General features: G+C 37.7%; 1 protein-coding gene across 2 annotated transcripts in view; it reads left to right on the forward strand.

The window, feature by feature from the left end:
• The window catches only part of PDIA4 (protein disulfide isomerase family A member 4), a 37,675-nt gene that overhangs the window by 9,630 nt on the left and 5,722 nt on the right, over nt 1–22,323 (forward strand). For both annotated transcript variants that reach the window (XM_020977504.2, XM_078153037.1), the window contains exons 2-8: nt 3,410–3,587; nt 9,617–9,822; nt 11,477–11,615; nt 12,879–13,084; nt 13,294–13,452; nt 15,458–15,609; nt 21,568–21,724. In XM_020977504.2, the coding sequence (XP_020833163.1) occupies nt 3,410–3,587; nt 9,617–9,822; nt 11,477–11,615; nt 12,879–13,084; nt 13,294–13,452; nt 15,458–15,609; nt 21,568–21,724 (1,197 nt within the window). The remainder of the gene's footprint in view (nt 1–3,409; nt 3,588–9,616; nt 9,823–11,476; nt 11,616–12,878; nt 13,085–13,293; nt 13,453–15,457; nt 15,610–21,567; nt 21,725–22,323) is intronic.

Consider the following 22,323-nt stretch of genomic DNA (forward strand, 5'->3'; position numbering starts at 1 on the left):
GGGCCTCAGAGAGGTAAGCAGGGGAATGTGATCCAGGAATGTGGGGCAGCCAGTGCAGAGGAGCAGAGGCAGGAGATGGACTGCCCTGTGTAATGAATAGAAATAAATGTGTTTTGACTGGGAGAGCAATGCCCATTTTGGCTAGAAAGACAAGTTGGGGCCAGGTTGTGTAGGGCTTTAAAAAATAAAGAGGAGTTTTTGTTGTATCCTAGAAGCATTTGGAGGCCAGTAGACTGTGTTTGAATAGATTAGTGACATGATTAGATCAGTGCTTAACATTTCTTTGGCAGCGGCATGTAGGCTGGACTGGAGCAAGAAAAGACTTGAGACAAGGCGATTCATTAGGAGACTGTTATAATATTCTAGGTAAGAGGTTAAAAGGGTATGAACTAAGGTCATAGCTGTGTGAGTGATGATTCAGATTCCAGGGATGTTGTGAAGGTTGCAGCGTCAGTGACTGATTGGATATGTGGGGTGAGGAAGAGGAGGGAGTCCAGAATAATGCTGAAGTTGCAAGTAACAAAATCAAGGACTCGATAATAGTAAGGGTAACTGTAAAGTACATGAGATATCTGGAAATCAACTATCAAAGCACTTGTAATACCTGTATCAATGCAATTACAAAACCTTTTTTAAGGAAAGAAAGAGCAACTTGAGTAACTGGAGGAGTATTTAGTTGTCATGGCTGGGTTCTACCATTTAAATAAATGAAATTAATTCACAGATTTAGTGCTGTGCCAGTCAAACTACCAAGGTGATACTTTACAAAGCTATACAAAACCATAACAAAATTCATTTGCAGGGAAAAAAAATCTAGGATATCAAGGGAAAGAATAAAGAAAGGTAGAAATGAAGGGAGGAAATACCCGTCCAGATTTCAAATGATATTATAAAACAGTCATCAAAACTATTTGATACTGATTAAACAGACAAGACAAGGAAGGATCCAAAATAATTGAATTTTAAAACTCAGGGTTCAATAAACATGAAAAGATAGATTTTGTACAGGAAAGTACTTCATGTCCATAGATAAGAATTTCTAGGAACACTGGAAAGCAGTCTGACAGAAGTTGGGTTTAGAACCATTAACTTATGCCCTATACTAAAATTCAAAATGTATACTAGAATGCTAAAGTTCTTACTGCTTATTTAAAAACAAACAAATTCAAAACCTGAAAAGAACCAGATCATTTAACAGCCCTTCACAACAGCTTGAGGGTGAATTTTTAACCCATCAGGGAATGATGGTGATTATAAAAAATAAAATAAATAATTTTAATTACACAAAACTTAAAAGCTTTTGCATGAATAAGATTAATGTGGCTAAGATAAGAAGGTATCTAGTCTGCTGGGAATCTTAATCTTTAATATCCGATCTCCAAAATATACGGAGTATCCCAAAAATCATAGTGCAGCTTCAGGCTTTCCTGTATAGAGAGTTGACAGAAATATAAAACCCAAATCCATTCCCCTACAGATAAAGCAGTCACATGTTTTACTAAACAAAAAGGTGAAGGATATTAAGTGTCTTGCTAAGATTTACTATGTGAATATTTTACATGTGAATAAAATCGCATGTAAAACTCATAATTTGCTTTAAAAAAGATGACTTTGAGTAAACTTTAACAATATTTATGTGTTCTATCAGTTCCTAGTTTTTTTCCTCTGTGTACTTACTGATTTTGTTGCTGTTATTTTCATTTTATTTTGTTTGTGAATTCATTGACTCTTAATAAGAAAGCTTCCTCTACCAGTGGAGATTGTCACCTCTGCACATTGAGAGGTTGTATGACTAGCCCAGGATCATAAAAGCCCAGGATCATAAAAGGAATGTATGTCAGAGGTGAGACTTTATGTCAGGTCTTTCTGACCAGTGGAGTCCAGTTCTAAAGGCGCGGTATGCTGTGGTGTCTCTGTTAAGTCAGTTTCCCGCAGTATGCTCCAAAGGTATAGCATGTAGAGTTTGTATTGGAATCCAGAATACAGCAATAAGACACTTGATTTGAGAACGTTGTTCTTTGGTTATGCATCTGGTATTCTCTGCTCTTCAGAGCATCCCTGTTAAAAACAAGAAGCAAAACAACCAAAAAACTAAACATAGTCAAGTTTAATTTATAACAGTGTAATTCAACCTGGTTTCATTTGTCTGTGGAGCTCAAGGTGTATTTGGAAGAGTTGGTCCATTTAAGAATAATACCTATTGTTTTACTTTCTCAGCCTCTTGTTTGCTGCGTATTTTTGTGTTTTGTCACTCTAAACACAAATAGTTAACACTTCATAGGTTGACAGTTACGGCACATTATGGCACAGGGGTTCTGTGAAGTCCACTGATGTTTGGGAAGGCATATGTGGCTCCTAAAAGAGTGAAATTTGCAAAAACTAAATCTTACCTTCCCAAACACTCATGTAGCAAATATTAGCAGGGATATCGCCTTTGGAGTGAATAATAGGGACAAAGACTTTCCTATCTTCCCTTGAGTTCTTCTAATAGCTCTGGCTTCTTTATGTGGCTTATAAGTAACCTGGCAACACTCTTACTTTTTCGGGTTCATCGTGCTTATGTAGCCCAGTTAATAGTTTGAAGGAAATCAGAATTTTTGTCTCTGGTATCCCCTTTTGTTGTAGCGAAAAGAGAAGCCGCTTTCATTAATATTCCCAAAGTGGAGGGAATAGGTAGTATGGCGAAGTGGGTAGAAAGCGGACCTTGAAGCCAAGAGGATGTGGGTTCAAGTGGAGCCTCCTAACTGTGCTAGACAGGGCAAAGGGTGTTATCCCTATTTAACACTGAGGAACCTGAGCCTAAGGTTAAGTGGCTTTCCCAAGGACATGGCTTGTTTACTAAGGCCGGGGTTAGGTAAATCCTTCAGATGCCTGCTCCCATGTACCTTCCACTCCTTCACACTGTTACTCATTCTCTTGGAAGAAAACATTATTTGCTGATGGAGCATCAGGTGAAGGCATGTGGACATGTAATGTCCACTGAGATTAATCGGCCTTGCAGATTAATGATCAAGACCATGAAGATCACCAAGGTACCAAATTTAGGCATGCCTCTTTGAGTAAAGAAGAGTCTACGTCTGAGCTCAGAGTTTTTCCCTAAAGATTTGTAAACCTCTTTTGGCTACTTTTAATGAGAAACAAAATCCGTTTTCTTAAATTTAAAAAAAAATGCCTGTATTAAAAAACAGATTAAGTGCTTGTGGTGTTGCCTTCTTTTTTCAGATTCTTCTGAAATTGAAACATAGTAGACACAATAAAAATGATTATTTTTTCCCTCTTATTTCTCTTGTTGTTTCTTCTTAGAATCTATTAAATTAGTGGCTAGTGACTCTTTTTGGTTGCTAATCTTTAAATTTATAATCCATTAGGTGATTTTTGTAACTAATATGAGTGGGGTTTTGTTTTCTAGATTCTTTTATTAAAGATGATGCCGTTGATGAAGAAGAGGAGGAGGAAGATTATGATGAAGATGAAGAAGATGATTCTGAAATAAAAGAAGATAATGGGGTCCTGGTCCTGAATGATGACAACTTTGACACCTTTGTGGCTGACAAAGACACTGTGTTGCTGGAATTCTATGCTCCGTGGTTAGTATACTTTAGCATTACGTGACTGGTGATATACCGTATGTCTGTTGTCCAAGGATCCACCTACCTTCTTTTGGAGGGTAACCAGATTGGCTAAAAAGCCATGAATTTTTCAGCCATAACAACTCCTGAATATCATTTCTTAAGTATCTTAGGTTGCAGTCTATGTCTCTGGAAGACTAGATCATTTCATTATAGTCAATGTTTATTTTTAATTCTGGTGGCTATAACACATTTCTTCCGTTCATTGTCCATACTTATTGACTTGAGACCTTATATTTCTTATCAGACTACCCAAGGCCTTTTGAGCCCTTTGGGGGAGAGTGAGAACATTTCTTTTTAACCAACATTTAAAAATATTTTTAATTTTGTGCCGTGCTTTTCATGGAGCTAGGTGCTGTGAATACAGAGGTGAAAACTGACATCATCCCTGCCCTCAAGGAGTTTAAAGTCTATTAGAAGTAGACACATAGACTAATCACTCTAATATAAATTAAGAGATAGCAGCTTAAAAGGCAGTGCCTAACAGGGGCACGACTGATATGTCAAAAGGAAATAAGATCCCCTCTAATTTGGAAAAGCAGGAATCGGAGAAGGCTTTGTGGAAGAACGGCCACGTAAGTTAGAACTTGGAATGGATTTTAGTAGGAGAAGATGTTGGGAAGCCCATTCTAGGATGCCTGAGAATAGGATGAGATCAGGAATCAGACCAGTTTGACTGGAGCATTGCACATATAAATGAGAAAGACATGTAAAATAAGCCTGGAAAAGAGGACTGATGATGAACCATGTATTAATGGCCTCCTGACAGAGAAGTAATAGATTTAAGATGCAGAATAAAGTAAGAAAGCTGTGAACCAGAGCACTGGAAATTGGAAAGATGAGATTATTTCTAGAGAGAAAATTAAAAGGACTAAGAAAGAGATAGGCATATGAGAAAGTCTTTAAGCATTACTATCTGTATTTTTCACATTTGTCATCTTATAACACAACAGCAGGATTTTCACACTGTAATTTACTCTGCCACTTCCCAGTTCCTAGTCATGAATGTAGTTTTTTCACACATCTAGAGCCTTTTTCCCTTTTAGTAACCTTAAAATAGGTAACTTTTCTTAGGTTTTGGGTTTTTTTTTTGAAATGTTTTCATGGCCATTTCTACATTGGGGACTAAGGATTGCTCTTGGATTTCTTTCAGTTCCATGTAAATACTGAATGTCAAGTTTTTAATTTTTCATAATTTCCATCTAGATCCCCTTATTTTGGAAACATTGCTTTTTGTCATTCATAATCCTTTTATTTTGTCTAATCCTATAAATTCTCTAATGATTTCCCCTACAGATAAAAATATTTCTCCTCTAAATAGAAATCAAGGCATGTCAAAGTTGGAAGGGACCTTAGAGGGCATCTAGTCCAGCCCATAACTGAACTGGAAGACCTTGAGGGAGGGGGCAACTTCTGAGAGTACCTCAGACCTAAATTTGTACCTCTGCAGCTTTTACTCATGGATCCTAGTTTTGCCTTCTGAAGCCAGGCAATAAAAGTGCGACCCCTTTTCCACATGACATTCCTTCAGATACTTGGAAGACACTTACATATCCTCCAACCCCATTTCAGATTTTTCTTTTCAAGGCTAAATCCCCACAGTTTCTTCATGTGACCTTCATAGGACATGATCCTGTCTAGTTACTCTCCTCTGGGTACTCTCCAGCTTATTGCCGTCCCTAAAATGTGGCACTGAATACCATCCTCTAGGTCAGTGGTATCAAACCCAAATAGAAATGGGAGCCACCAAATGAGGGCCACTTAAAACCACATATTACCATTATCTATATTCTGTTGGTTTTTTATTTATTGGGTTAAATATTTCCCAATTCCATTTTAATCTGGTTCAGCCTGCTGTGTTTGATCCCTGCTCTAGAGATCTAACCAGGATGGCGTACAGTGGAATGGTTCTTCCCTAGTCATGGATATGATCCTTTGCTTAATGCAGCCCAAGATTGTATTAGTTTTCTTAGCTATTTCACTCCAGCTCATTGATCTCACAAGCCACTAAAACATCTTTTCCCAAGGAACTACTTCCAGTTCAAAACACCTGACTTTGAAGTTGTCCCATTTAAACCACCCATGTGTACACATCTCCCTTTTTTATATTTATGAAATTGATTTCTTTTAAAAATCTGAGTAAGGGGGTAGCTAGGTGGCACAGTGGACAGAGCACCGGCCCTGAAGTCAGGAGGACCTGAGTTCAAGTCTGGCCTCAGAACCAAACACTTGACACTTACTAGCTGTGTGACCCTGGACAAGTCACTTAACCCCAATTGCCTTAAAACAGAAAAAATCTGATTAAGACTTTACATATGTCCCTATTGCATTTCATCTTAGTAGTTTTGGCTCAGGGTTCTAACTTGTCCAGATCTTTTTGGATCTCAGCTGTTATCCAGTGTGTAGCTGTCCCTTTCCCAGCTTTGTATCATCTGGATATTTGATAAGCTTGCCAACTTTTCCTTTTATCCAAGATAAAAATGTTAACAGCACAGGGCTAAAAGCATAGATCTTTAAGTTATATTTCATTGGAGGTCAGCTTTGTGGTTGACATCAAAAAAATTAATGTTTACCCTTTGCTCTATCTAAAACCAAAAAGCAAGCATCATACGCAGTGGGGATGCTCTAGAGTCTTTCCCAGTAAAAATGGTAGTAAAACAAGGATGCCACTCTTCACACTGTTATTTGATATAGTTCTGGAAATAGTAGCAATAGCAAATAAGATGAGAAAGAAATTTAAGGCATAATAAAGATAAGCGAAGATGCAATAAAACTCCCATTTGCTGATGCTATAATGGTTTATTTAGAAAATTCTAGGGAATCTGCAAAGATAGTAATTGAGACAATAGATTCAGCAGAATTTCAGGCTGCAAAATAAACCCTCAAAAATTAAGAGCATCTCTATATAATAACAAAATCCAAGAGAACCCAGTAATAGAAAGGTGAATATCATTCCAAATTCTTGGCATCTGACTAACCTAAACTCACCTTTTCTGTAAGACTTAACATAAGAAACTTTGTCAAATTCTTTTCCAAAATCTAGATAAGCTATATAGCCTGACTTGCCAGTATAGTGTAACCCTATCACAAAAGGAAATGAGATTTATTATTGATGAAGCCGCACCAGCACTTTGTGATCATAACTGCTTTTGCTTACTAAGCCTCCATTTAATGCTATATTTTAGATGAATTCAATTTTGTTATGATACATTCAACATACTTAATTGTTTTTAATATTCTTGGCCCTTTTGGAAGGGAAGAGAGTTCTGATAGAACTGGGCAAGCAGTGATATCTTGTGTAAGTTCTGTAGAAGTGAAGTTATATTGAAATACAATTATTAGAATATTTTTCCATTCAAGTTTATTGCTCTCTTCTCCCATCACAATGCAAAATCTATCCACAGACTTAAAGCTCCTGCCCCAAAGCCTTCTATAATACTTATAAGATATTGTAAGTTAGTTGTTGAGATATTACCCTTTACCAGGTCCTAAGTTCTTTGACAGGTTTTTAATCTGTAGTCCATGAACTTGTTTTTTTAAAAAATATTTTGATAATTATATTTCAATATAATTGCTTTCCTTTTTAATCTGATGTACTTGTTTTTATGCATATAAAAACTTTACTCTGATTTGGCTTCCATAGGTTTCACCAGACAGCCGCAGGAGCCCACAACCTTAAAAATGGTTAAGGACCCCTACTGCTCCCTGAGAAAAGAGGCTTTATTTTCTCTAAATTTTCTATCTCAAAATCCCTAGCACAGTGGTGTCTCCACAGCAAGGACTTATTAAATATTCTTGACTGTTCAGTCAATAAGCAGTGAAAACTGTTGGCTAGCTTAGGAACCATCTAATCCATTTTCTTCTTTATGTCTTCTTGCCTCCTCCTTGGGAAGCAGGCTACTGTGGGTCACAAGCTGTGCTTCTCCCCCTTTTTTCCTGTGTTTTTAAAAAAATAATTATTTTTAGTTTTCAGTGTTCACTTCCATAAGATTTTGAGTTTTAAATTTTCTCTGCCTTTTCTTCCCCCTCGCCCCAAGACAGCACACAGTCTAGTATAGGCTCCACTTATACATTCATATTAAACATGTTTTCCCATTAGTCATGATGTAAAGAAGAATTAGAACTGATGGGAGGAACCACGAGAAAGAAGAAAAAAAGCCAAGACAACACACAAATGGTCCGCTTCCATGTGCGTTCGGGCTCCGCAGTTCTTTCTCTGCAGGTGGACGGCATTTTCCATCTTGAGTCTTTTGGAGATGTCTTGGTTCCTTGCATTGCTGAGAAGTGCCAAGCCTATCAAAGGCATCGCACGGTGTGGCAGTTACTGTCTGCAGCATTCTGCTGGTTCTGCTCACTTCACTCAGCATCAGTCCATACAAGTCTTTCCAGGTTTTTCCTGAAATCTACCTGCTCGTCTTTTTTTCTTTTTTTTTAGGCAGTTGGGGTTAAGTGACTTGCCCAGAGTCCTCCTGATTTCAGGGCCGGTGCTTTATCCACTGCACCACCTAGCTGCCCCTTGCTCATCATTTCTTATAGCACAATAGTATTCCATTACATTCATAGACCACAACTTGTTCAGCCATTCCCCAACGGATGGGCATCCCCTCAATTTCCAATTCTTGGCCACCACAAAAAGAGCTGCTATAAATATTTTTGTGCATGTGGGTCCTTTTCCCATTTTTGTGATCTCTTTGGGATACAGACCTAGAAGTGGTATTGCTGGGTCAAAAGGTAGGCACTATTTGATAGCCCTTTGGGCATAGTTCCAAATTGTTCTCCAGAATGGTTGGATCAGTTCACAACTCCACCAACAATGCATTAGTGTTCCAATTTTCCCACATCTCCAACATTTATCATTTTCCTATTTTGTCATGTTAGCCAATCTGATAAGCGTGATGTGGTACCTCAAAGTTATTTTGATTTGCATTTCTCTAATCAATAGTGATTTAGAGCATTTTTTCATATGACTATAGGTAGCTTTAATTTCTTCCTCTGAAAACTGCCTGTTCATATCCTTTGACCATTTGTCAATCATACGTATTCTCATAAATTTGACTCAGTTCTCTATGTATTTTAGAAATGAGGCCTTTTATTAGAGATACTGGTTGTAAAAATTCCCAGTTTTCTGCTTCCCTCCTAATCTCGGTTACATTGGCTTTGTGCAACAACTTTTCAATTTAATGTAATCAAAATATCCATTTTGCGTTTCATAATGTTCTCTATCTCTTATTTGTTCATAAATTCTTCCCTTCTCCATAGATCTGATAGTAAACCATTCCTTGCTCTCCTAGTTTGCTTGTAGTATCAGTATTTATATCTAAATTACGTACCCATTTTTATTTTATCTTGGTATAGGGTGTGAGATGTTGTTCTATGCCCAGTTTCTGCCATGCTGTTTTCCAGTTTTTGTTAAATAGTAGCTTCTTATCCTAGAAGCTGGAGTCTTTGCATTTATCAAAAAGTAGATTATTGTAGTCATTAACTGTTGGTCTAACCTATTCCACTGATCCACCACTCTTTTTCTTAGCCAGTACCAAGTAGTTTTGATGATTGCTGCTTTATAATACAATTTAAGATCTGGTACAGCTAGGCCACCTTCCCTTGCATTTCTTTTCATTAGCTCCTTTGATATTCTGGACCTTTTGTTCTTCCAGATGAATTTTGTTATTGTTTCTTCTAGCTCTATAAAGTAATTTTTTGGTAGTTTGATTGGTATGGTACTGAATAGGTAAGTTAATTTAGGTAGAATTGTCATTTTTATTATTCCTGTATTTTTAAAAAACTGCTTATACAGTTAATTCTCTCTCAGGCTCACATAGAAAGATATCTGATACAACTTTGAAAATCCTTCTTGAATCAAAAAATGAGTTGAGATTCCTGACAATTACAATTATAGTACTAAAAATATTATTTTTGCATGTTTTTTTATTTGATCAGATCTTTAAGCTTAACTGTTTTTTCCTTTCTCCCCAAATCTTATCTCCCAGGTGTGGTCACTGTAAGCAGTTTGCTCCAATATATGAAAAAATAGCTAAGACCCTTCAAGAAAATGATCCTCCTATCCCTGTTGCCAAAATTGATGCAACAGCAGCATCTACCTTAGCAAGCCGGTATGATGTGGGAGGCTATCCCACCATCAAAATCCTGAAGAAGGGGCAGGCAGTAGATTACGATGGCCCAAGAACAGAAGATGGTAAGCTACTCCTTTGGTTTGCTTAGAGCCTAAGTCTGTGACCTTGCTCTTAGCTGGGTGCTGAAATATTTGGTTGAGCGCTTGAGAGAAGCTGTTTTCAGGGATCTAGAGCTGCAGCCTCCCCCTTCCCTTTTGAGGGTCATTTAGTTGACCTAGAAATACATGTTATTTTAGGAGTCTTTGTTTCTTTTTATTAATAACTCAAGTTTGTAATTCTTTAAATCAGTGTAGTCAAACCCAAATGGATCCCTACTGGCTGCATATTGTCTTAGAAAACCACAAATTAACGTGGTTTTTTTTTGTATAAAGTTGTATAAAAACACTATAATACAAATAAAAATATTGTAAAAGTTGTATAAAACACAACTTTTATTGTACCCCTCCCTTTTTTGTTTATTTTGTTAAACATTTCCCACATATTTTAATCTGGTTCAGCTTTACTTGGGAATTTTTCTGGGAAGGGTTTGACACCTGTGCTATAAAGTATACGAAATGTTTTCCTTATAACTCTCTGAAGTAGGTAGTACAGATGTACTGTTGTCCTCATTTGATGGCTGAGGCCACTGACCTAATGAGCAAGTATCCAGTTGGGACTGGAATTCAGGTGCTTGTATTCATACTTACTCTTTTTTCATCTTTTGGATTTGTGAAAATCGAAGCCTAGAAGATGAATAGTGAATGGGACCCCTCAGCCTAAGAACTGGTGGGGGCCAAAAATGTGGTATCTTCTGTCCTCGTACAAGGGAGTAGATGTGAGATCGTGTCCACTAGTACTTGTAATAATAATAGCTAGTATTTGTCGTGCTCATACATTAATTCATTTGGTCCCCATAACAACCCTGAAAAGTTAAGTGCTGTTATTCTCTTTATACAAGTTGAGCAAACAAGTTGAGTCTAATAGAGAGGTTAAGTAAGTGTTCAAAGCAGGATTTGGATTTATCTTCTGCCACCCATCTGCTCCTACTCACATCTTAAAGAATAAGAAAATTTATTCTTTGAAACAGCTCTTTGGAAGTCCAGACGATAGTATTCCTTTATGCCATATGGCATCAAACTTGGGAGGGAGCATATCAGAGGCAGAACCAGATTTCCTAGTTCTTTGGTCTGTAATGATCCATTTGAAAAACCCATATGAGAAATGTGAATAGAAAGGATTTAAGAAATGTGATTGTATGATATTTCTGAGTCTAAGGGAATATGGTTAAGTTCCTCTTGGGGCCATGTAAGCAGGTGATTTAAGGGTCATTTAGGGACAACTAACAGAACCCAAGAGACATAACCTTCTTGGCTACCGAAAGCTGTGATTGATTAAAGTAAATAAGATGTAGAAGTTAGTAATCAAATTCAAGGCTGAGGGTAGGAAAAGATAGTCAGTAGTGGTAGCAGTACAAAGCCAGAGAATTCAAGACCACACACCAAGAAGAGAGATTTGTCTCCCATCCTTTGGCCCCCTCACATAGCAGTTTTCTAAGGCAGGAATTTCTGTTATGTCTGGCCCTGTGCTTGTCATCTCCTGCTCCCATTCTTTGGTCCTTTTCAGATGGCTCCAGACACCCCTGACATAGAACCTTCTTATTCTCCTCAAAGGGATTCTTCGCTGGTGTCAAAGAAAGGAGCTGAGAAATTTGATCATTCTCATCTGGTTTTCTTTCAGATATTGTTGCTAAAGTCAAAGAGGTTTCTCAGCCCAGCTGGACCCCTCCACCTGAAGTGACCCTGGTGCTCACTAAAGATAACTTTGATGAAGTAGTAAATGATGCCAATATCATTTTGGTGGAGTTCTATGCTCCTTGGTAAGAAGAACATCACCTTGATTAATTAGTCCTGGTTTGCTGTTAAATAATTATTAAGCACCTTCACCTTGTCTGGCCCTGAGTTAGATACAGTGGTGATCAGGCTCTGAAAGAAAGTAGCTGACAGATTCATTGGGAAAAGAAGAGGCACAATAATGAGGATGAAAAAAAAATAACTGAACAAAGCACTATAAATATTGGTCAGTATTGGGGGGGAGGTATTGTAAAGGTGGTCTAGGAAGGTGGGCATCAGCTAAGTCTTAGAATAAATTTGCAGTTTGGAGTTAAATGTAATCTTTTAAAAAATATAGTAGACTCTTCTACTTTGAAAATTCTTATTGATAGTACAAATTAATATAAACCAGAGAATGTTTTAAATACCTCAGAGAATTAATACCTATTTGCATGCAAACATTTGCTACCCGACTGATTTGAGTAGTAAGTCATCTAATGCCCTCATCTAGGCAACAAGTATTACTTATTGTATGCAATTGAAACTAATGAAATTATCTTTCTTTTAAACAATATTCTATAAGTTTTTCTGCTAATTCAGCTAATCAATTTGTGACATTTTTATCATACATTAATTCTTATGCATAAAGTAACATGATAACATATAGCAGCCTTAAATATAGGTACATCAAGCATCTTCCTCTGATGAACAGTAAATTTTTTTTTTTAACCAGATCCATAATTTTATTGGAATAGGAAGATCCTGATGAGGCAGTTACCTTTGATATAGCTAGGCAGCTGTAAAAACTAATGGATAGTCTCTAGAGACTCTGTTAACCTGAGGCATAGACTAAGTTCAGTGACTTCCAGGATCACTCAAGCAATATATGACAGAGCAGAAAATTGCCTGTTCTTAATTGTAGTTGATTAAGATAAACTCAGTATCCATTATTTCCTTGGTGCATTAATCTGAATTGCTAGGTAAAGGAGTCAGGTCTTCTTTTTGGGAAAACTGCCAGAATTTCATATGTTAAAGAAATATAAATCCTTTTCCCACCTGTCTTAACTGTGCAGCACTGAATTTTTAAATAGAGACCCCATCTTGACTTTAAGGGTCACAGTCAGGATAAATCCTAGATACATAGGTGCTGTTCATCTCTGACTTTGTCTTCTTTTTTGTTCTGTGAATGGAGGATTAGTTTTCCCATGCACTGAATTGGCTTGACTTTATGAGGTCCCTTCAGAAATTCTGTGATTCTGTACATCCTTGTTGAAGTTGTTCACCTGAAAAATATGCTTCTCCTTTGATAGGTGTGGACACTGCAAGAAACTTGCTCCAGAATATGAGAAAGCTGCGAAAGAACTCAGTAAGCGTTCTCCACCCATTCCCTTGGCTAAAGTAGATGCCATTGAAGAAACCGACCTGGCCAAGAGGTTCGATGTCACTGGATACCCAACTCTAAAGATCTTCCGCAAGGGGAAGGCTTTTGATTACAACGGCCCACGAGAAAAATACGGTATTGGCCTTTTTCCTAAGACTGTACTGGGGAGGAATAGCACCAAGATTTGGGAGTTGTCAGCAGGAGAAGCTTGAGTAAAAACCTGCTTCTAAGATACACCTGCAGCAGGGATTGGCCTGCACAGAGGCCGAATCTGTCAGTCTGGAAAGAGACAGTTGATCTGTTTGAACTGAGTTACCCTTCTTAGACCTGTTCTTTGGTTCCAGGTATTGTGGACTACATGATTGAACAATCTGAACCTCCATCCAAAGAAATTCTGGCTGTGAAACAAGTCCAGGAATTCCTGAAGGATGGAAATGATGTCATTATCATTGGCATCTTCAACAGCGCTGATGACCAAGCTTATCAGCTGTATCAGGAAACTGGTAAGTTGCATTTCCATGAGTGAGAAAGTGCTCTGAGGTTTGCTGCCCTGGGGCATTTGCCCAAATTAAGTATGTTCCTCTCCCTACCCCCCCCCAACCCTGGAACTCATTTATGTAATCATTTGAGTTTTAACAAAATGCTTTCCCCACAAAAACTCTGTGAGGCAAGAAGTACAGATAGGTCTCTTAGAAAATGATCTATTCCATACCATTTCTTTTATGATGAAGTGGTTCCCAGAGATAAAGTGACTTGTCTAAGTTCAAGCAAGTACATAGTCATAGGGTAGGAATTTGAACCCAGATCATATCACTCCAGATTCATTATTTCCATTATGACAGGCCCATTCAAATCAAATCACTATCACTGTTTTTGTTGATTTAAAATACTCCAACATAAGAAGTTAATGAGAACACTAAGCACAATTTTGTCTTTCTCCCACCTCAGTTTTGCCTCCATCTTGCCCAGAATCTTCCTTGCTCTGTGACTGATACTCTGACTACAAGGCCTTCTTCAGGCCTGCTTTCCCTGTTCCCATGAATAGAACTTCTTTGTGCTCCTCCTAAATTTCTGCTCCTTCAGTACATTTCAGATGATTTAAAAAAAAACCCGTCTGAAGTAATTCACAAAGGTCTGACTAGTGTTTCTCCTCTCCTCTGTCTAAATATCCACTGCTCTTTTTGTAGTAAAGACCCAAAATTCTGTTCATGTATGCTTAGTGCTCAGGTTGGTTGTTGTCACTGTAGGTTATCCACTCACAACCTGGAAAAAAAATTAGATCTTGATCTTGACCCTGAAGGAACCAATAATTAAAAATCTAAAGAGAAAAACACAATACTTTTATTTTGGCAGGGGGGAAGGAACTATACAGACATAAGATTTTGTCAGCATCTCTTTTCCAATTAGATTCTTAGCTGCTTAGGGGTCACTGAGGGATTAAGTCACTCGCTCGTGGTGATAATATGGCTAGTAGAGTGCACAGGTGAGAGTCAAACCCAAGAGGTCCTGACTTTAAGTCCTATCCCAAACTGCCTTTCAGATAACTCAGACTCATAGTGCTAACGAACAGATAGGTTGCAGGGGAATTTATAGACACATATAATTAAATGTGTGGATAACTTGAGTTACATATGAGTAATCTGTGTTCCAGGTAGTGCTATGAGTGGAAGCTGATATGTACCTCTTACTCCCAGGAAGCTATTCTTTGTGCTTTAAGGGGAGAAGAGCAGGGGACAGGTTTTGGCAGAAGGAAACACAAAAAGTGCCAAAACTGTGAATCTGTTTAAAGACTTGAAGGTCAAGAGGAGAGCAACATCCACACGTGTGGGTTAGGGAGACCTGTGTTAAGAAGCAACAAAGGGTGAGGTTTTTGAGGCAGCTCTGCACCTCATCATAGCAAGTAGTATTAAAGTAATTGGAGGTATCTGGAGATACGGTACATTTAATTTCCCACTGACTCAGGCGTCCATTTTAATTTCTTATAAAACTGTTAATAGAAATATTTGACGCCAAGTTTATAGAGATCTGGTAGAGTCCTATTAAAGTGAATTTCTCTGATTACTCTTCCCTGGAGTGGTCTCTGTCAGATTATGACAGGCTTTCATTTCTGGGAAATCCTCTTTAGAATAAAAAATAAATAAAAGAATGGAATAGAAGTCTAAACTGTGCTTTGAAAAAGATTCCTACCTTCACAAGATAGATGACTCAAAGCCGGAATTGTAGGCTTAACAAGTATCAGATACAGATGTTTATTTCATTTTACGTAACAGAGGTACAAGTTGCATTTAAATTACATTCCATTTTTTCACCCACTTGCTTTCTCAGTTAATTTGCTTCATCTCCATTTACCATTGATTGTTGGTAACAGCTAATACTTTTAAGTTTTTCTTACGTGGGAAAGATTCTCTTGTGTTTTACAAGTTCCAGTACTTAGGATTTAAATATTTTGGCTGACTCGAGTAATACATTTCAGATTCTTATTTTCCCCCTCCTTCCTTCATTTCCCAGCGAACAACTTGAGGGAAGATTACAAATTTCACCATACTTTCAACAGTGAAGTTGCAAAATTCCTGAAAGTCTCTTCTGGAAAGTTGGTTGTAATGCAGCCAGAAAAATTTCATTCTAAGTATGAACAAAAAATCAAAGTTTTAGACATTAAGGTGAGTGATATTTCCCAGGCATCTGAATGAGACTGAAAATTCATTCATTGTTAAGTAAAACACTGATTGTTGAGCAGTTCACTTCAATGGTCTGGCTTTTTTTCTGTTTAAAAAAGTGAAACTTCCTTCCCTGGCATGTCATCAGAGCCACATTTACTAGTCTGTGTTCCAGGAGTAAAGGCCAAAACTCCAAAACTGTCCTTGGTTTCAGATTTGCTTCAGCTTATAAAACACAAACATTGCCTATCAATTTGTTTTTTATCGTTTACTGGAAGACTAGGCATTAGGTTATTGATCTGAATTGTGTGCATGTCAGTGGCTGGCTCTGGTGGAATGCCAGAATCCCAGAGGGCAGCTCAGCCACCCTAGGGCAGCTGGCAAGACTGCAGCTAAGCCAGCCAAAATTAATAATTATTTTTTCCTGCCCTTGACACTATAGGGGAAAGTGTTGCCTTTCGTTACCCATTCTACTGTGACATTTCTTTTTAGTCCTAAACTAAGACTCGTGTACCAGCTGGACTTTGATAATGATAACTCATATTTTTGTGGTGCTGTACTTTCCAAACTACTTCCCTCATGTAGGTAGTTCTCTGTACACATCAGTGTGGATAATCCTTCCACTTGTGTCACTCATAATCCTACCATCTCCTAATAAATAAAGTCTGGGGGACTCCTTCACTGTGCCAATCTTGGGATGAATGTCTCCACTTTGAGAGAGGCCGGTCTTCATCCAGCATATTCACAGGTCACTAAAGGACCTGCCCGAACCAAGGTCATCTCCTTGCTGTAGCTAGGCATCAGAGTGGGACTTGAGTGGAGGTGGAATGGCACAATGCCAAATATAGTCATTGTGTTTTGTATGCTAAAAGGCCTTTCTGTTTGTCATCTAGCAAGTTAAGGTAAGTGAATTGTCTTCTAATTAAACTTTTTCTCACAATTGATGTATTTATTTTTGAATGAAACAAAAGTTGTAGACCTCTTATAAATCTAGATTAGCCTTGTGGCCTTGAGAATAGAGAACTGGACTTGGTATGAATCCTCCTATGTATACTTATTAGCTGTGTAATCATGATTACTTCTGGTAAAATTATGGGAGGACATGGGCAAGGGCTTTAGTAGGATGGTGAGGTTATGATCTGCTTTGTTGAAGGGCACTTCTGAATAAGATCAGGGCTTCATCTGAGTACCTACCTCAAAGGCTGAAATGAGATAATATATACATAAAAAACCCTTTTGTTGTTCAGTCATTTTTGGTTGTGTCCAATTCTTCATGACCCCATTTGGGATTTTCTTGGCAAAAATATTGGAGTGGTTTACCATTTCCTTCTCCAGCTCATTTTACAACTGAGGAAACTGAGGCAAACAGGGTGAAGTGACTTGTCCAGGGTCACATAGCTAGTAAGTGTCTGAGGCCGGATTGGAGCTCAGGTCTTCCTGACTCTGGGCATGTGTTGCTCTATCCACTGTACCACCTACCTGCCCCCATAAAAAACCTTAAGCTCTGTGTAAATGTCAGTTCTTATTATCTTATTCATCCCAGTTTTCGATGGGGCTCAAATAGAAACTGTCCTGGGACAAGTCACTTTCCTGTTATTCTCTAGATTCAGTAATCTACACATACTGCATAGGTGGATAAAATTGTTGCTTTTGATAGTTGAATAAGCATATTAAGATATAAATGCATTCTTAAAGGCTTATTTAAAAGCATCTGTATTAAAACTCTAATGTCAGATATGGCAACGAGGTTAGTAGGTTCCCAGTCCGGTTCCTGTGTTTTTCCTGTCTTTGACCAGGTGTCTTTACTTAGATCTGTGAGCATTTGGGGTCATGACATCTATTAAAAACATTGTTTTTAAGTTTTTCTGATTCGTTGGGTCATTGTGGACTATATTTCTGCCATAATGGTCCAGTTCCAATATGATTTATTGATTCAGTTCTCCAGGATATTTTGAGATCTGTATTTGTCATCTTTCAGTGATGAAAGATAGCTTTCCATAAATATATATAATTTTAGCTACCAGGTAATGCCTTACTAAGTATTTGGTAGGTACTAAATTTTTATAGCCTGAATTAGTAGATAATCTTCATTGAGCATTAAGACCAGACTTTTTCAGGATAAGCTTTCTATAGTATTTGGCAGGAGTGACCTGGGGCTGAATTCCAATGAAAAATTTCCCCCTTTCTACAAACATCTCCTTTGACTTGTCCATTTTCTTCTTTAAAAATATATTGGCGACCAACTTCTTTAGTAGTGTCACCATCCATTCCATTCTTGATCTTACTGTTAGATTTGACAAGTCCAATAGCACACACCTCTTAGCAGCCTTAACAATTGCTCCATGAAGTGATGTCTGCTTATTCCAGAAGTATTTCTGTAAATTTTTTTTACCTGCTTATCATCTTCTCTAAGAATGTCTGTCTTCCTCATTTTTGGCATGGAAGTGTTAATATTTCTTTAGCTGCCTTAGGGTGATAGAGTGATATGCTATATGTTTTATTAATATTATACAAGATTTTGCCAAGATGTCATCTAAGTATTTAATTTTACAGTTTTTATGTTTTGGAGTTCCCCAGATGTGGTAGAAGCAAAATAATATCTTAACCCTTCTCTCTCAAGCAAGTTGGGCTATTTTTCCTTAAAAGGTATTTAGACAGTCCTTTGTTCTTGATTGGCTCATTAAGTTCAGGCTATTGACATCACTTCCTGGTTGCTGAATACAAAGCAGCCATGAGGAGCTCCAGGGGCTCTTGGATGCTTGGCTGATGGATAGATCTTGATGGACAACTCAGGCAAAGGCAGCTTTGCTCAACTAAATTAAGTCACATTATCTTCACTGCCTATTCTTGTTGAAGATCTTTTTCCTGCTATGGCTTAGTAAATCTGTTTCTGTTAACTGTTCCAATAGCAAACCTAAATTAACAGGGACTAGACTGAGTTTAGTCTAGCCCCCCCCCCAAAGATGATGTACACATTAAAATTGGTATTGTGTAGGTGTTAATTGGTTTAAGCTTATTCGACTTGGATTGCAAAGTGCTACTAAGATGGTGGTGGTGGTGGTGGTGGTGGTGTTTTTTAATGTATCCAATCACTGCCTTCTTGATTTTTTTGCCCAGAGAAGACCAAGGTGTTTCTAGATAGCACCTTAAGTCTCTTATCTTTCTTTAGTGTGAGTTAAGAATTTAACACTTGTTAAGTCAAAATGACATTTTGTTTTCATTGGGAAAAAATTCCACAGGTTGAAGAAGCTATTTTCTTTTTTTTAGTGGGACCTGATAACTTGATATCATCCATATACAGTTGTTAGGAAGGTATTTTGGTTCATTTTCTTTAATTCAGGGGTCATACTTGGCTCCATTTAGGAGAGAGATAATGTATTTAAGGGTATGCAGATCTATAATGGACTTAAATGGTCTCCCTGAAAAAAATGCCACTTTAAAAAATGAATTATTTTTTAACATTGTTGTGGGCATGTGTTAAATAGATAACATTTTTTTCATGTGGGCATCAAATCCTTTATCATTCCCCATTACACTTGGGTCTTTTTTATATATTTATAGTGCATGAAAAAATCATGAGTAAGGAACTGAGCTAAAGGCTTTGCCTTATCAAAGGCAGCAAGTGTGTTATGGCATTTTCTGGGCAGCTGGTTCAGTAATTACAGAATTAGAAAGCTGTTCTTTAAACCCTTTGGACTTCTTGGTATACTCAGGGGTCTGCTGGAGCCAACTTGAAACTGCTCAGGACAGCCCATTGTTAAATTTTCAGTGTGAACAATTTATACCTAAGAAATCAACAACTGCTACAAATCCCTGCTTGATTTATTGTTTTCTTAGTTGTCTAGGCTTAAGAAAGTGTTAGTGTAGATTAAACTTTTTTTTCCCCCAAGAGAATCTGGTTCTTGAATATTTTTTAGGACATCCCCATATTGCTCTATAAACATTGCTTGAGCTCAGGAGTACAGTACAAGGGTCAGGGTATGAAGTCATCAGCAGATAGGCGGCCTGCTGAATGGAGGCTAAATAGCGATGATAACTGGCATTTCCATAACACTTTGAGGTTTGCAAGGCGCTTCATATACATTATCTCATTTGAGCCGTGCAACACTGCTGGTCACAATCCTATTGCTCCTTAGCCAGTACCTTTTTGTATCTATAGAATTCTTTTTTCATGATAGAAGTTGTGAATACTTTGTATAAAATGCACAAACACATAATTGGCCTACCTATAAGAGGTTGTAAGTTTTCTAGTCCTTTGGTAACAGATGCAGTACCTTTCTTAAGAAAAGTGCAATTGAGGGGCAGCTAGGTGGCGCAGTGGATACAGCATCGGCCATGGATTCAGGAGGACTTTAGTTCAAATCCGGCCTCAGACACAATAGTTACTAGCTCTGTGACCCGGGGCGAGTCACTTAACCCCATTGCCTAGGCCAAAAAAAAAAAAAAGTGGAATTGGTCTATATGCCTAGTACAATACCTTGCTAATAATTCATGTACCACTATCAAGCATTTAAGCTAATTCTTATGGGTCTTATCTGGCCACTTTGTAGTTCTTCAGAGAAGCTAGCAAGGCTTTTTGATCACCTCCCCGATGTAACTTTTTTCATTGATTATGTTAACGGTGTTCAAGGTTTCTGTTTCTTGTTTGACCCAACTGCATAGATGACCAGAAATGTTCCACACTCTACTTCAGGGATTCCCTCTTGCCCCTGATTTCTTTACTTCTCAAACTTCTCTAGTAAGGTTTTTGATTAATGTTAAATAGCTGATTTTGCTCTTTGTGCTGCTTTGACTTGACTTTCGTTTTCAGTTTTGCTGATTAAAGGAATCAAAGATTTCTTATTACACTTTTGTTTTCTGGATTTTCTTCTGCATGTTTATTTTTTGTTGCCTTTTATTGGACAATATGGCATTCAAATTTTCTGCTCTATGTGCTAGCTAGATAATTGATGCAATGAATTGTAGCTTTCATAATATTGCTATAATCAACCAATGTGCCTTTCCTCAGATCTTCTGTAGCTTTCTTTAAGTTGCTTCTGTCATGGTGGTTTGGTTGCCTGTCTTTGAGAGTATTTGTTGATAGTTCCACATTTCCTCCTATGGTTCTTACTCTGGCAGTAGCTGACCCATATACTGCTGTGTGCAGGACCGATAGGTTTTTGTACTGTATGTCAGATAATTGTGGAAGAATATATCTATTCATGGTGGTCATAGGTCTTTTGACATATTCTCTTGGTATAATTGGTCTACTCAAAAAGGGCTTTTTGTAATTCCAGTAAAAGTATGCCCAGCTACTTTTCAAAATAATTTTAAACTTCCATGACATTTTTGTCAACTGTTTTTCTTCTTTGGTATAATTTCTGGAATTTGTATTAATTGAATTTGTATTAAGTGAAGTATTTGTATTAAGTGAAGACTTTCAATGAACTTGGGGTCTTCAGCTTTTTCCTATTTAAAGTTTAGTAGTTCCTCTATTCAATATCTTATTTTGGATGCAAATGAATAATTATGATAGATGTCTAGTGTTATTACTAATAAAAATAATGACTTGTATCTACCCATCTAAGGGATTTTAGCCCATTCCCATAGAGTAACATCAAAATTTTAGAGCTGAAAGAGACTTTCTTTAGCCATCCTGTTTTAAAAGATAAGTTTCCTTTGCACAATCCCTTTTGTGGCTTTTCCTCTTTCAGTAAGGGCAGATGGGATCCAACTTGTTGAATCTTATTTTAACCTAATAATAGTGCTGTTGTGAGCATGGTCACTATGCTCTCTACATTGGGTAATTTTTCTGGCAGTAAAGTCTTTTGGAGTGAGCAACTTTCTATCATATCACCCCTCTCTCTGTCCTTTGTTGGCTGAGGACTCTGCTAGAGTGATGAAATCTGAGTCTTCTTTTCAAACGTAGCTCCCCTTTTCTGTTGTACTGTACTTCATATCAGTCATCTGTGTTTGAAACAGGAATCCACTGAAGGAGCTGCCATCAGGGATCACGTGGTAAAGCATGCTGTGCCATTAGTTGGTCATAGAACAACTTCCAATGATGCCAAGAGATATGCTAAACGTCCTCTGGTGGTTGTCTATTACACTGTGGACTTCAGTTTTGACTATAGAGTTGGTAAGTGAGGATATTTGTCCTGCAGCGGGTAACCCATTTAATTACTTCAAATCTTTCTTCAGAGGTCTTTGAAGGTTAATGACTTCTATGGGAGTGGGAGTGACTGAAGCCATGACTCAACTTTTGCGCCTTATATATGTTTTCTGTTGTGACATTCCACACCTTCAGTATCACTCCTTATTATGCCATTTCCATTCTGCATAACAGTTTGTTTTATTCTCCTCAGAAATCATCCAGCATAGACTAGGATTGGAATCATGTTGCCAGAAAACACCATAGGAATTTTTTGCAAATGAGGAAACTTCCCCTCTTTGAAGTGACTTGTCCAAGTGCAGGGGTATTGAGCTAGAGCTAGTGGCAGAAAGCGTGGACTAGAAGCCAGGTCCCCTGGCATCTAGCTCAGTCCTCCAGTATGGCTTTTTTAAAAATTTATTTTATTAATTTATTTTGATTTATCAACAATCACTTCATAGGCTTTTGAGTTTAAAATTTTTCTCCCGCTTCCTCCCCACCACCCTCCCCAAGACAGCGCACAGTCTGATGTAGGCTATACATTTACATCTCTATTAAGTATATTTTCACATTGTGAAGTTGTAAAT

The sequence above is a fragment of the Phascolarctos cinereus genome, unplaced genomic scaffold, assembly GCF_003287225.1.
Source record: "Phascolarctos cinereus isolate Bilbo 61053 unplaced genomic scaffold, phaCin_HiC Scaffold_1;HRSCAF=81, whole genome shotgun sequence".
In the NCBI taxonomy this organism is placed as follows: domain Eukaryota; kingdom Metazoa; phylum Chordata; class Mammalia; order Diprotodontia; family Phascolarctidae; genus Phascolarctos; species Phascolarctos cinereus.